Below are 15597 nucleotides of genomic sequence, written 5' to 3' on the forward strand. Positions count from 1 at the left end.
CAGTGCGGACATCACCAGCTGCGCACGCTCCGGCACCGGGCGGGGATCGCAGCTCGCGTTTCCTGCGCAGCGCTACGCGCCTTTCAACCCGAGCGAGCAAACGAAACGCAAGGGAACGGGCGGACGGTGCCAGCCACGACCTGCACCGGAGGATCCGGGGTTCCCACGGCCCCCGCCAGGGGCCGCGACGGCGGCCGCGCGGGCCGGCAGGCGTGCGCACGCGCACCCGCTCGCCGGCCGTCGGTCACGTGCCCCGCGGCCAGGGCTGGCGAAGCCGGAAGCGGCCCGGGGCGCCAGGAGGCCTCGGTATCCCGGTGGCGGTGGCGTGGCGGAGACCCGGCCGGGTGAGCGGGCGCGGGCGTTGGGGCCCAGGTGGTGCGGGGGCGCTGGTGGCCGGGCCTGGCGCGGCGCGGCGCCGGGCGCTCCCAGCCTGCCGAAGCGGGGGCATGCTGAGTCAGGGCTGCTGACCCGGGGGGCTCCCCGCACGACCCGAGGCCCTGGCTGCCGGGCATCCACAACTGGGCAGCGCGGGCGCGCGTGGGCCCTGTCCCGTCCTTCTCGACTCCTCGGCCGGCTGCCGGCCCTCTGCCCTGCAGCCCGGGCCCTCTGCGCTAGCCGGTGGCGGTGGGCACGCAGAGGACGGGTCCTGGGGCCCGGCGGCCGGGGAGGGTAGGGTACCCGCCGGGGAGGATAGGCTAGCCTCTATCGGCAGGTTGAAAATGGATTTATGCCTCACATGATTACAAAGGGACGTGTCGTTGTGGTTTCAGCGATGTTAGCTGAGATTGACTCACACCGGAAGCTAGAAACCAAAGTTTTTTTTTTTTTTTAGCGTAAACGAGTGAAATACAAGTTCCCAAATGCTGCCTGACTCCTTGTTGACGGCTTTTGGTTTTCATTTCCTATCCATTCTCCAGGTGATTGTAATGGGTGACCTTAGAACTGGTTCTCTCTGGTAATAGGCGTATGACCAAAGCTGATCCTTTTTTTCAACTTGGGACCCCTAAAGGTCCTATCTCTTTAGTAAGTGTTTCACATAGTGGTTAGAGCTTGAAAATCCTGGAACTTTGACAGTAGGCTATGTCGCCAAACCTGTTTGCATCCTTGCACAGAGGGTAACTTTCCTTTTGGACAGCTTAGAGGAGGCGGCTGCAGTCAGCCCCACCGGTCACCTGAGAGTACTTGTTGAGTCGGAAATCTGGGAGGGTTTCTGTCTTGCAAGCACCGTGGGGGTGCTGAGTCATGTGTCAGCCTGAGTTGTGGTGGGGTTCATGGAAGACGTTTCCCCCTGACCACTCTAGTGAAACCATTTTTGCATCTGCATCTAGAGAGCAGGTATCTTAGCTCATCAGCCTGTTTTGTGTTATCCATAAGGTACCCAGGGTACTGTTGGCCATTCACAACTGTCTGAAACAGCACAGTTACATTAATGAGGGATGGTCTTTCATTAGTCTCTAGGGACGTTGGCTGCTTCTTAAATGGTGTACAATAATTAACAAATGTGTGTTCCCTGTTGGTGAGAAGGGAATCTCGTTTTTATCTCTCGTTTCCAATAGCTGTTTATATGTGCTGTGTATCTGAATTAGATGTGTGTTAAAATTATATAAAAATAGCCAGATATAGGTGGGCTTACCTGCTTGGCAGTTGGATATGTTCTCTGCATCTGATATTGGCAGTTATTAATTCAACACTGGGATGCCTAGTCCAGCAAACTCGTGCTGCTCTTTGTTTTAACTTATTATGGAGAGATATTAATGCAGGTTCCTAAACGCTCTTGATAGACACATGTGCTGATTTAGACTGTATGTTGAGACGAGTGTCTATGCTGGGTTGGCGTTCTTCATTTTTTTTGCGATCACCGGACTCGAGTATTTCCAATATGTTTAAGTTCCGTAGCTTTTCAGGGTGGAAGCGTGAAGTTAGAGGTGATGCCTGTTTTTTAAGACTTGGAATACATAGCTGGTATATTGTATTTTTGTATGTTGGAAGTCGGAGAAGCCATCCTTAACTTATTTTCAGAAGAGTTAGTAACTTTTCAGGAATAATAATTCTTGTACCTTTGGATTATGACTGTCAAGCTGGGTGTAGGTGAAAATTTAGGGTTATGTTGTTAAGTAACAGTTGTTTTCATCTATGTTGCCTTGCCCTGAGGAAAACAAAGCAATTTTTGTGTGTCTTATAGTTTTACATTAGGACTTAAAACACTTGGGTATATGTTATTGATTCATCTTTCAGAACATTTGAAGGAGGTTAGTAGCCACTATCACTCATATTCAAAGGCAAAATGAGAAGGGAATTGCATGCTTATAGCCAACAGTACGTAGCTACATCGAGTATGTAAGATACCAATGGTGTAAATGTTTTTCTGAGTCCACAAAGCATGTTAGCCTTTAATATTGCTAGAAACATAGATGTTTACTTTGTCCTGCTTACACATTTCAAGTCAGCAATAGCTAATGGTCGTCTTAACTTAGCCCAAAAGGCAGCTAACAGTTACTCCTTCACTGTATTGTACCTGTGAAAACACGCTAAACATGTTCTTATCTCTTAGTGTAGCAAGAGGATCACCTGACCCAGCCGAGATGCAGAGCACTTCTAATCACCTGTGGCTCTTGTCGGACATTTTGGGCCAAGGAGCTACTGCAAATGTATTTCGGGGAAGACATAAGGTTGGTACAGAGAACACTTTGCAGACTTTTGTGAGTACTACGGTAAATATAAATACTCCCTTCTGAGAGGCATACCTACGCTGAAGTATGTGGGTAATTGTTTTTATTTTTTTTTTTTTGTCTGAAGAATTTTGTAATGGTTTTTGTGATTTCATTCCTGGGTCTGTAAAGAAATGCTCTGTGTGGTGTTTTTATGGATTTTAAAAGTGTGCTTGTGTGAGAGTCAGTGAGCATGTCTGTCCGTTGGAGGCAGAGATTAAAGGAGGCAGGGAGTAAGGGAAGACAAAGGGGCTGAAAAGAGGCAGGGAAAATACCAGTTTAGTGTTGTTCCACAGCTCTCAGCCTGGTCCCTGTGGTGGCGTGGGGTTCCACTTGGAGAAGGTCACTGTGGCGGCGATTTGGAGTGGAGATGAAAGCATACAGAACCCACAGATGTTTCTGATGTATTCCCATTAGTACAGCATCATAAAGGGTAGAACAGAATGAGATTCCCCTCCAGGAGCCCAAGTAGAAAAGGCTAAATATCATGGTATGAGGTAATTATAACCTGGTATTGGAAGTGGGGATAGAATAAACGGGTTAGTTCCAGAGGTGCTTCTCCAAGAGCCAAAAAGATTTAGTTTCAGATTTGATACTGGAGGATGAAATGAAAGATAATTAAAATAACTTAAAATTTATAAATTAAATAGTTTCTGTTCTGGGAAGGAAGCTGGAAAAGTAATGGAGGGGAAAACCACCTTTTATAATGCCAATAATCAGTGATTTTCTAGCATTATTCATTTGCGTGGGTGTGTGTGTGTTCAAGATTTGTTTATTTGAAAAGTAGAGTGACACAGAGGGAAGTCTTCCATCAGTATGTTCACTCCTCAACTAGCCACGGCAGCCAGGTCTGGGCAAGGACAGAACCAGGAACCAGAAACTCCATCCTTGTCTTCCATGTGACGTCAGGGGCCAAAGTACATGGGCCGTCTTCTACTGCTCTCTCAGGGACATTAACCAGGGAGTTAGATAAGAAGCAGAGTAGCTGGGACATTGAAGAATCTTAAAGTGAAACTCTTGTATGGGGTGCCGGCATTACAATCAGGCACAGCACCACAATGCCAGGCCCCGGCAGTGTTAACTTTTTTTGAGAAGAATGATGTTTAGAGTCTCCTAAATTCCATAGGTTTTAGTAGAGAGGAATTTCTTCCTATTTTCCTGTAACTTGAAATTGTCAGTTCTGTCTGTGACAATGAAACTAAGGGCAGATGGAGCTGTTTCCTCTGGGAAGAAATTAGGACTATAAACGGCCTGTATGGCTCACTGAGTGATTCAGGAGTGACATACAGACAGCTTTTTATTTTTTGAGATTTATTTATTGATATTGGAAAGGCAGATTTACAGACAGAAGGAGAGACAGAGGGAAGGATCTTTCGTGGACTGGTTCACTCCCCAAATGGTCCCTGTGGCCAGGGCTGAACCATTCTGAGGCCAGAAGCCAGAAACTTTTCTGGTCTTCCACATGGGTGCGGGGTCCTGAGGCTTTGTGCCATTCTTCACTGCTTTCCCAGGCCTTAAGCAGGGATCTAGATAGGAAGTGGAGCAGCTGGGACATGAACCAGCGTCTGTATGGGATGCCATCCCTTGAGCTTGTGAGGCCACGGTGCTGGCACCATATATCCTACCATTATAGAATTAGAGGCAAACCTGCAGGACATGGAGCCTTATTCACGTTCGTTGTGTTTAACGTGGAGCATTCCTATCGTCCATATTGTTTGTGTCAAGAAAGAAATGGTTAAATGACAGAATTTAGCACTGAAAACACATCTGATTATCTGTCTTCCTATAGTCCAAACTGACCTGAAAAACTCTAATAATCACTTGGCATATGCTAGATACTGGCAACGGATGTGCAGGGTGATACTTGAAGAGATATAATTTTGACACTGACAGGATGACAGTCAGCAGTGACAGTGGTTGGATGAGATACATATGAAGTGCCTGACATTAGTAGATGCTTCCTATGTTCTATTCTTTCATTACTTAGTGTCCCGCATGTAAGAGCCTCTGCAGAGTTGGCAGTCTGCGTTTGCTAAATGATAAAATGATTGAATAGGACAGATTAGATTTAATAGTTACACAACCTGAGGCTGTTTAAAGGAAGCAAAAATGTATTTTAGCTACATACCATGGGATTCTAAGATAAGATTTGACTTACAAGATTGCTAAGATCCAGTTTAGTATTTGGTTCCCAAATGTCTTCCCAGGGATGTGTTTTAAGAAACCATTTTTGTCCTTAGTGACTTCTACTGTTTCAGATAATATCCAGTAACACCCCTATTTCTATGAAGGATAATTTTTTTTGTATGAAGGGTTTTAAACCATAGTAGTAGCCCTTTGATATCTGTGCTTAAAATGATCGTGTTGTGCATGTATATGTGCGTGACAACCACGATGAGATTGAAGGCAAGAGAGTTGTTGGGAGAGTCTGTTGATCTGTACATACATATTTTTTTGTGTATGCTTTGACTTAATGAATAAAGGGAATAAAGTGAATAAAGGGAGAATGGTGCATTTGCACAAGTATCTTCCTGGTCTTTATAGGTAATGTGTATACTGTAGAGCTGGAGAAATTCTGCCTTGATCACAGTGAGCATATTCCAACATTATATTATTTTCCCTACTTTGTGTGCTATTAGGGTTCTCTTAATTTTCAGCTGAGTTTGAGACAAGGATTCTTAACAAAAATCTCTATCCAGTGATTACAGTGTCTTCCTTGGAAAAAGCACAATTGAACTATATTTACATTGTTTTTCTCTTTTCATATTGTCTAAAAATGATCAGTGGCCTTTTTCCTCTGGAAAGAATCCTGTTTGTACATATTAGCTTGACAAGGGGGCCAAGTGGTCGGTCCCATAAGCAGGGGCTTTGCTATGGTGATCTCCAGGAGTGAGATTATGGAGCTGTGAAGTTGTTTGAAGAAGCTGTGATTGTGGGTTGGTGGGAGCCTGGTGCCCTGAGTGGTGAAGCTGAATGTGAAGCTGTGGAGAGGGTCCATGCAGGAAGACACGGAGGCCGTGACAGAGCCTTGAAGTTCAGTTGGGCCAGGCGTGCTTGAACTACAGGCACAAGGAGAAAATTCTCTCTCCACTTGTCCTGGGAGGTTCAGCCATAGATAAATCAGAGAAGAAGGTGGGTGGGTGGATGGGCAAGGATCAGTCCAAACTGCAGAGGGAGAGACTTGGTCAGCAGAGTGATTGGAAGGAAGGAGGATGGTCTGGAAGAGAGGCTAAAGGAGGAGTAGTAAAGACTGTGGATGTGGTGATTACCTGAAACAAAAGCTTGCATTTTCTACTTCTAAAATTCCATCCCAATTACAGCTATGAGTCCTCGTGTCTGTGAAAGGTCTAATTCATTCTGCCAGGAGACAGGGAGAGTGGGATGTTGCAGGTCCGTCGTGCTCACTGGAGAGAAGGAAATGCCTTTGATTCTTCAGAGGTGGTCTGGGAAGAAGCAGCCTAGCCTGGTGGCCTAGCGAAGCTGCAGGAGGTGATCCAGGCCACAGCAGTCTCTCCAGCACAGTCTCCTTTAGCCTGACGCCAGCGCCTACGCAGTACACACACGTTGCTGTAATTAGGAAGTCACTCTGAAATGTTCATTGTTTTTAATACGTTTAATAAACATTTCATGAGTAGAATGTAGTTGTCCATCACCTTGTTCCTGTTTTGATTGCTTAAAATTACTAAATCCTGGAATAACCCTCAAGAGTTTCTCTTTCATACCCAGAAGATGGTTTCACTTTCCATGCCGTTGGTTTTTTGTTTGTTTTTTTCAAAAAAAAAACTTTTGCAAAAAAAAAATCAAGGATCTTCATAGAAATTACTTACACATGGAAGTTGTTTGGTGTTTTAAAAGATAAATTGCTATAGCAAGTTGTAATGGAAATTTTATTTACCTTCTTTACAAATTATATATAAGTAACATGTTTTTCTTTTTTATTTCTTCTTAGAAAACTGGTGATTTATTCGCTATCAAAGTGTTTAATAATATAAGCTTCCTTCGTCCACTGGATGTTCAAATGAGAGAATTTGAAGTGTTAAAAAAACTCAATCACAAAAACATTGTCAAATTATTTGCGATTGAAGAAGAGGTAAGTCATCAGGCTTTACTTAATTGTGTCATCATGTAGTCATTGTGACTCAGGAGACAGATTCTGATACGAGAATGATGGCAAGGGTTTATAGAACCAAGCAGTCTGTCCCTGAGGATTCTTAAATAAGTATAGTAATGGATATAGTATAAGAATGGAATCACATGATTTGAAAAAAGCTAACTGAAGTTAGTAACTGGCATGAAAAGAAGCATGAAAAAAATACAAAGAAGTTTCAGAAAAAGGATAAAAATCCTAGGAGTTCAGGGATTGATATGTGAAGTCCAGTTATAAAAGATAGAATTGATTTTAGAGAGAGAAATAACGAAAGTAAGGATACTGGCAGGAAAAATAACGTAGGAATATTGGAAACAGAAATCCATTTTAAAATCAGTGAAGTCTTCTCTTTTTTTATGTTTGCTTTATTTTTTTTAAAGATTTATTTATTTTTATTACAAAGTCAGATATACAAAGAGGAGGAGAGACAGAGAGGAAGATCTTCCGTCTGATGATTCACTCCCCAAGTGACCGCAATGGCCAGTGCTGTGCCGATCCAAAGCCAGGAACCAGGAACCTCTTCCGGGTCTCCCACGCGGGTGCAGGGTCCCAAAGTCTTGGGCTGTCCTCGACTGCTTTCCCAGGCCACAAGCAGGGAGCTGGATGGGAAGTGGAGCTGCGGGATTAGAACCGACAAAGTCCTCTCTTTTGAAAAATAAATTTAGAAGTGATTTCATGTTTTTTTTTTATTATTTCTTAATGACAAATATAATAATGACATAATAATGGTAAATAAAATGATAATATGCATAAAAGTTAATTTGCACATTGTTATAAGGAATGGTTAAGTATGTTGAGTAAGTTAGACTGTGTTTAATTACTAGGAAGAGCCAAGCCCAAGGTTGTGAGCACACCGTTTCAAACTGCCAACTCTGTCCAAAACTTCCTACTCCAAAGGATTTGGCAAATTATGAAGTCAGAACAGTACCCACAAAACTGTCCTCACTTCAGATACTCAGTCCCACGTTTTCTGACTGCCAATCTGGGGGCTTCAGTTGAATGACACTGTTTTGATAATTTGCTGGAATGTGAAATTGCTCAATGAAACTCAGAGAAGTGTTACAATTAATCTTGAATTATAACTGAAGAATACGTATTAGAATGAGCCAAAGGAAACACAAAAGGAAGGATGAGAGAGGGTTTCAGAGGTAAAATTTTCTGGGCCTCAGTGGTGTGGTACCCTTCTGGCTGGTGTCTGATATGCACAGAGTATGTGCCAGACGGCAGAGCTTTCTAGAGCTTTTACTGGGGTATTATCTTGTTGTGACTGTGTTGACTGCATGAGACGTGTTAGTCTCCAGGCCCTTTCTGAGGTCCAGGCTTGGGCCGGCCTCTGGTCTCTTTCCTTTGGAGATCAGAACTGGTAGGATGAGTCCTGAAGCGCTATCAGATCCCGTGGTGACATACTGTCCAGCAAGCAAACCATCCCTTTTCAATGCTGAATTTCAGGGGCCAGAGACCACCTCCCCATGTGTGAAGGGAAAGCCAGATTTCTCTTTGGATAAAGTTAATTCTTCACTACACACTAATAGAGATCCTTAGCAAAATTGTAATTGCTAGGAATATGCTTATATATACTGTTACGTAGAAAATTAGAATAAAACCTATATGTGTCAGTGTAGCAGTAAGGATACTAGTTATAATGCTTACATCTTATTTTGTAGTGCCTGGGTTCAGTTTGTGGCTCCACTCCTGATTCCTGCTTTCCTGTAATGTGCACCCTGCCTTAAATAGTTGAATTCCTACTACCTGCATGCAAAATCCAGGTCGAGTTTTTGACTAAAGACTTCAGTTGGCTAGTGCAGGCTTTGTGGGACATGCATTTGGGGAGTGAACCAACAGATGGCAGAGTGTGTGTATGTGTGCACACGACTGTCTTTCAAAACTGCAGTATGACCCTGACATATATATCGATATATTTTATATACACACACACATATATATATATATACATGGGCACACATAGTGTACTACAAATTGTTAGTATAATATGATTTGACTCATAGGAAGAAAAACTGAAAAGAAATGTATCAAATTATTGACATAATTATCTGTGATGGATGAAATTGTGTATCTTTTAAAAATCATAATATTTGGTAATTTAAAAGCAACTTTTTCCTTTTGCACTTCCTTTTTTCATTACTGCTGTGTAGTAAAAAATTTGAAATATTTTGTACAAGTGTTTTGGAAATATGTAGGGAAAAAATTTTTTTTAATTGAAAGGTCAGATAAGCAGATACTACACTTGATCTTAGCGAAAAGGCTGAGAAGCGATGGAAAGTCAGACTACAGAGACGAGGAGAGACAGAGAAGGTCTTCCATCTGCTGATTCATTTCCTAAGTGGTCTCGATAGTCAGAGCTGAGCCAATCTGAAGCCTCTTCTGGGTCTCCCACTCAGGTGCAGGGTCCCAAGGCTTTGGACCATTCTCAACTACTTTTCCAGGCCACAGGAAGCTGGATGGGAAGCAGGGCTGCCAGGAAACAAACCAGGACCCACATGGGATCCTTGGCGCATGCAAGGCAAAAACTTTAGCTGCTAGGCTATTGTGTCAGGCCCAGAAAACTTTTTTTAAAAGGATATAAACACAGAAGTGAATACTGGATTTTAAAACTCATTCAACTTTCTAATATGTGTAATTTGATAGTATTTCTTTTTCCCTATAGAGCTATTATTATAGTGATGATGTCTCTTCTAATCAATGGTACATTATAAGTTATGGTTTAAAACAAATGAGCAGGTAAATACAAATGGGCAGACTAGAACTTGGCTGCTGTTCTGCCACCCATTTGTTATCAAGAACAGGGCTCATTCCTGAAGTGAAAATACTTGTCGTGAGAAGAATCTCCAATGTTTTTAAGAGATCTAGAGGATCTCAAAGCTAGAAAAGCTTTTGATCTAAGTATACTATTATGCATAAGGAACTAAAGGTAGTTTTAATAGAACCGATAGAACATTGTTACAGTGACTTCGGTCAGATTTAGCTACCTTTTACGGATTTGTGTTTGAAAAATCAACCCAACTTTCTTAATAGGAATTTGAAAGATGTTCTTTCTTTTCTGTATAAATCCAGTAAGGGTTTAATGCATCACAGGTCAGAGTAGAGTTCCTTTGTAATTATAGCAGATGTAGCATTTAAATAAAATTAGGTAAGTGCTGGCATATAATCAAACCATACTTTTCTTTCTTCCAGACAACATCAAGACATAAAGTACTTATTATGGAGTTTTGTCCATGTGGGAGTTTATACACTGTTTTAGAGGAGCCATCTAATGCCTATGGACTACCAGAATCTGAATTTTTAATTGTTCTGCGAGATGTGGGTATGTTTACTTATTTATCTGATTTTAGATAAATGAGATTTAGTTATTCAGAATAAAAAAGTAAACTAAAATTTCAAACTGAAGACCTTTACGTAATGCTTTCTTAGAAATGACACCAAAAATGCAAGTACGAAAAAGGAGAATAGATTAATTGAATTTCATCCACCTTAAACACATATGTGTGGCCAGTTCAGTGGCATCCCATGTGGGCTGGTGGCCTGGGCGAGCAGCAGAGAATGATCTAGGTGCATGGGGGCCTGCAGGCGACTTCTGGCTTCTGCCTTTGAACCAGCCATTTGTGAGCAAACCCATGGATGGAAGATCTTTGTCTCTGTCTCTCCTTTTCTGTGTAGATCTGCCTTTTCATAAAAATAAGTAAATCTTTTAAAAGGAAGGGACTTGGGCCCGGCGGCGTGGGCTAGTGGCTAAAGTCCTTGCCTTGAAAGCCCCAGGATCCCATATGGGCGCTGGTTCTAATCCTGGCAGCTCCACTTCCCATCCAGCTCCCTGCTTGTGGCCTGGGAAAGCAGTTGAGGACAGCCCAATGCATTGGGGCACTGCACCCACGTGGGAGAACCGGAAGAGGTTCCAGGTTCCCAGCTTCGGATTGGCGCGCACAGGCCCGTTGCAGCTCACTTGGGGAGTGAATCATCGGATGGAAGATCTTCCTCTCTGTCTCTCCTCCTCTGTGTATATCTGGCTGTAATAAAAAAAATGAATAAATCTTTAAAAAATAAATAAATAAAATAAAAGGAAGGGACTAAAAACTCAAAGAGTTAAAGAGAATGTTTGCAAATCTTTTATCTATAATGAATTTACCTGGTAAAAAGGCATCACAATTTAAAGATGAACAGAGGGTTTGAATAGATGTTTCTCCAAAGGAAATATATAAATGACTGACAAGTACATAAAAAAAGATATTCAGCATCATTAGTCATTGAGGAATTACAAATTGAAATCATGGTGAAATATATCACTTCACACTCGGAATGTTTAAAATCAAAAACAAGTGTTGACAAGGATAACAATATGAGATGCATAGGTACGGTGGCTAAGAGGGTAACAGTATGGTGCTGTCTTGAGATGCATAGGTACGGTGGCTAAGACGTTAGTAGGGGTGCCTGCATCCTGTATTAGAGTGCTGGCTTTGAGTTCCAGTTCCAGTTTTAAATTCCTGCTAACACATACCCTGGGTGGTGTGTGGGAAAGCTGGTTCCCAGTTCCTGGCCCTGGCCTACCACAGCCCCAGCTGTTGCAGGAGTTTGAAGAGCAAATCAACAGATAAAAGATTCTCTCTCTCTCTCTCTCTCTATCTCGAATAAAATGAGACAATTTGTTTTAAAACACATTAAACATAGATGCAGTGAGTTGAGCAACGACCTACACTTGGCATCCCATGTGAGTGCTAGTTTTGAGGCCTAGTTGCCCCGCTTGTAATCGGGCTCCTTTAGTTCCCTGTCGGTGTACCTGGGAAAGCAGCTAAATATGGCTCAAGTATCTGGACTCTACCACCAACCCTGGAGACATGGGTGGAGTTCCGGGCACCTGGCTTTGGCCTGGCTCATCCCAGCTGGTGTGACTATATTTTACTACTACGTGTTTAATCCAGTTTGTTTTTTATGGAAATTTTATTGAGGAAAACACATGTAAAAATGTGAGGGCCCAGCGCGATGGCCTAGTAGATCGGACAAAAGATCTCCCTCTCTCTGTATATCTGACTTTGTAATAAAAAAATAAATAAATCTTAAAAAAAAGATTTATTTATTTTATTGGAAAGGCAGATGTACAGAGGGGAGGAGAGACAGAGAGGAAGATCTTCCATCCGATGTTTCACTCCCCAAGTGAGCTGCAACGGGCCTGTGCGCGCCAATCCGAAGCCGGGAACCAGGAACCTCTTCCGGGTCTCCCATGTGGGAGCAGGGTCCCAAAGCTTTGGGCCGTCCTCGATTGCTTCCCCAGGCCACAAGCAGGGAGCTGGATGGGAAGTGGAGCTGCCAGGATTAGAACCGGCGCCCATATGGGATCCCGGGGCATTCAAGGCAAGGACTTTAGCCATTACGCTGTCGTGCTGGGCCCAGATGTTCTCTTTCTTATACCATACTGATTTTTATCATTATAAAACCTTTATAGGGGCCTGGCACGGTGGCCTAATGGCTAAAGTCCTCACCTTGAATGCACCGGGATCCCATATGGGTGCCAGTTCTAGTCCCGGCAGCTGCACTTCCCATCCAGCTCCCTGCTTGTGGTCTGGGAAGGTAGTCTGGGAAGGTAGTCTAGGATGGCCCAAAGCCTTGGGACCCTGCACCTGTGTGGGAGACCTGGAGGAGGTTCCAGACTCCTGGCTTTGGATCAGCGTGGCACTGGCCATTGCGGTCACTTGGGGAGTGAATCACTGGACAGATGATGTTCTTCTCCGTCCTCCTCTCTGTATATCTGACTTTGCAATAAATAAATCGTAAAAGAAAAAGAAGTTCATTTAAAAATCTTTACAACTGATAGAGATAACATAAGATAGAAAATAGAAATATACCAGGGCCAGGACTGAGACACTGAGTTAAGCTGCCACCCATGATGCCAGCATCCCATATGGCTGCTTGTTCAAGTCCTGGGTACTCCACTTCTGATCCAGCTCCCTGCTAAAGTTCTTGAAGAAGCAGTGGTAGCTGCTCCAGGTCCTCGGGCCCCCCTGCCATGTCAGAGACCCACAAGAACCTCCCGGGTTTGTCTTGGCCCAGCACTGGCCATTGCGGCCATTGGGGACGTGAGCCAGCAGACGAAAGATTTCTTTATTTACTAAGTAAATCCTTTAAAATACTTTTAGATACCATGTGTGACTTTGAGAAAATGACTTTGGGGCAACTTTCAGAAAAGCTTTGATCAATTTTGAGTGAGTAGGAATGTATTGGATCAATGAATTTGATACACATAGATACCTACTTTATGATTTACTTTGCTTTGCATATATGTTTTGAAGTTGGTGGAATGAATCATCTCCGAGAGAATGGCATCGTGCACCGAGATATCAAACCAGGAAATATCATGCGAGTTATTGGAGAAGATGGACAGTCAGTGTACAAACTCACAGATTTTGGTGCAGCTAGAGAATTAGAAGATGATGAGCAGTTTGTTTCTCTGTATGGCACGGAAGAATATTTGGTAAGTTATGTGTCATTAATAATTTTATTTTGAAAAGCTGTATATATGTTAAAAAATATAATTGGGTAATTGGTCAGCCTGTTCACTGTAAAATGTTGTCTAATTCTTGTGACAAAAATGAACTTTTTACACTAATGAATATGGTATGCAACAAAGGAATCAGGCTTTGGTTTCTAAAGTACTATTATTTTACTGTTTCAAAATTCTTAGATATCTTACAGCATCCATAAGCACTTTAATTTTGCTAATGCCATACTGTTTGTTCAACGAAAAGGCAATCTGTACACTCCTGAACTATCTAGTTGGTAAAGGCTCCCTGTTTGGTTCAGTACAGTTAGTGTATTAGAAGCTTGTTAGATTGCTAACCTAAAGAGCAAAGAAAGAAACTGTGGTACATCTACCCCATGGAATATTACTCAGCCATTAAAAACTGAAATCATAGCATTTGCAACTAGATGGTCCCAACTAGAGACCATTATGCTCAGTGTAATAAGTCAATCCCAAAAAGACAAATACCATATGTTCTGTCCAATATAAAGAAACCGTCATGCAAATTGGAATGCATAGTGATGGAATAATAGAGACTGCCATATCCAAATGTGAAGACACAATGCAACTTGCATCCCTACTTCCAAATCAAAGATGGACTCCCAAAGAAACTGTTGGATCTATCTAGACAATGGGAGGCTGGACTGTCTGACATTGTGTGTACCAACAGTGTCGGGGCACACTTAAATAACAGACTGATAGAGGTATAACTCCTTATGAAGGACTGTACTATTATTATAACAGTATGGGAAAAATAATTCAGGGAGTGGTAATTTGGATGGAGGGATCCCAGACACTATGGAATTTTATCATAAAATTCGAAATTAAAAAAAACCTATATATATATATGAAAAAGAGGGCCTGGTGCGATAGACTAGTGGCTAAAGTCCTCACCTTGCACGTGGTGGGATCCCATATGGGCACTGGTTCGTGTTCTGGCGGCCCCGCTTCACATCCAGCTCCCTGCTTATGGCCTGGGAAAGCTTTGGGATGGCACAAAGCCTTGGGACCCTGTACTTCCATGGGAGACCCAGAAGAGGCTCCTAGCTTCAGATTGGTTCAGCTCCGGCCATTGCAGTCACTTGGGGAATGAGTCATCGGATAGAAGATCTTCCTCTGTCTCTCCTTCTGTCTGTATATCTGATTTTCCAATAAAAATAAAATCTTTGAAAAAGAGAGAGATTTATTTGAAAATCAGAGTTACAGAAGGAGCATGGTATAGAGAGAACTTCCATATGGCCACAACAGCCAGGACTGGGCAAGCGAAAGCCAAGAACCAGGAGCGTCATCCAAGTCTCCCAGGCAGGTGGCAGGACCTCATACACATTAGCCATCTTGCTGCTTTCCCCAGGCCACTAGCAGGGAGCTGTCTTGAAAGGGGAGTGGCTGGGACATGAACCCATCTCGTGTGGGATCCTGGCCACAACACTGGCCACGGTTAATTATATTTCTAAAGACAGAAGATTCTACATCTCATTTAGATGCGATGGTTATTTATTAGAGAGGCAGAGAAGGACCGAGCCCCATCCCCTGGTTTACTCCACAGATGACTTGAGTGAGCTGCACCAAGCCATTTCACAGCCTGGAGCTCAACTCAGGTTTCTCACATGAATGTCAGGGACCTAAACACTTGGGCCATCATCTGCTACCTTTCAGAATGTGCATTAGTGGGAAGCTGGATTTGGGAGTAGAGTGAGGATTCAAACCCAGGCATTAAGATGTCGTTACTGCTGGGTAAAATGTCTGCCCCTGCTGTTGTAAATCTTACAAGAAGAAGGGTAAAGTTCAGACTCTTTATAGCTTAATTCAACCTATTCTGAATTTGGTATCAATTAAAGATGTCTTAAATTCCGAACGATAGATACTCCAGATAAATCTGCAGGTATGCAACTAGTTCATCTTTCAGGTCAGAGTACCTAAAAATGAATTTTGTTTGTTAATTTCATAAATATTTATGAAGTGCTTACTGTGTTATACCAGGCACTGTACTAGGACTTCTCTGGTGAACCAGATGTACACGATTCCTACTCTTACGGAGCCACATGCTAGAAGAGAAAATGAGTAATTAGCAAGTAAGCAATGTAACTTCAGGTCACTAAAGTCTTACAAAGACAAAACACTAAAATAATAAGAGAAAGAATGGGGTCAGTGTTATCGTGCAGTAAGTTAGGCCTCTGCTCATGATGTTGCTACCCCATATGGACGTGTTTGATTCC

At 42.8% G+C, this 15597-nt stretch overlaps 1 protein-coding gene and 1 pseudogene across 2 annotated transcripts in view; one reads left to right on the forward strand and one right to left on the reverse strand.

Moving 5' to 3' along the window:
• Window positions 1-210: 210 nt before the first annotated feature.
• TBK1 (TANK binding kinase 1) overlaps window positions 211-15597 on the forward strand; it is a 43323-nt gene continuing 27936 nt past the window's right edge. Inside the window, exons 1-5 of one of the 2 annotated variants that reach the window (XM_058673638.1) lie at window positions 211-344; window positions 2552-2669; window positions 6658-6798; window positions 10048-10177; window positions 13152-13333. In XM_058673638.1, the coding sequence (XP_058529621.1) occupies window positions 2583-2669; window positions 6658-6798; window positions 10048-10177; window positions 13152-13333 (540 nt within the window). In that variant the 5' untranslated portion in view covers window positions 211-344; window positions 2552-2582. The remainder of the gene's footprint in view (window positions 345-2551; window positions 2670-6657; window positions 6799-10047; window positions 10178-13151; window positions 13334-15597) is intronic. The other variant, XM_058673637.1, reaches the window with a different exon arrangement.
• LOC118760618 (U2 spliceosomal RNA) lies at window positions 9045-9130 on the reverse strand (annotated as a pseudogene).

This window comes from Ochotona princeps, chromosome 15 (assembly GCF_030435755.1).
Source record: "Ochotona princeps isolate mOchPri1 chromosome 15, mOchPri1.hap1, whole genome shotgun sequence".
NCBI lineage: Eukaryota > Metazoa > Chordata > Mammalia > Lagomorpha > Ochotonidae > Ochotona > Ochotona princeps.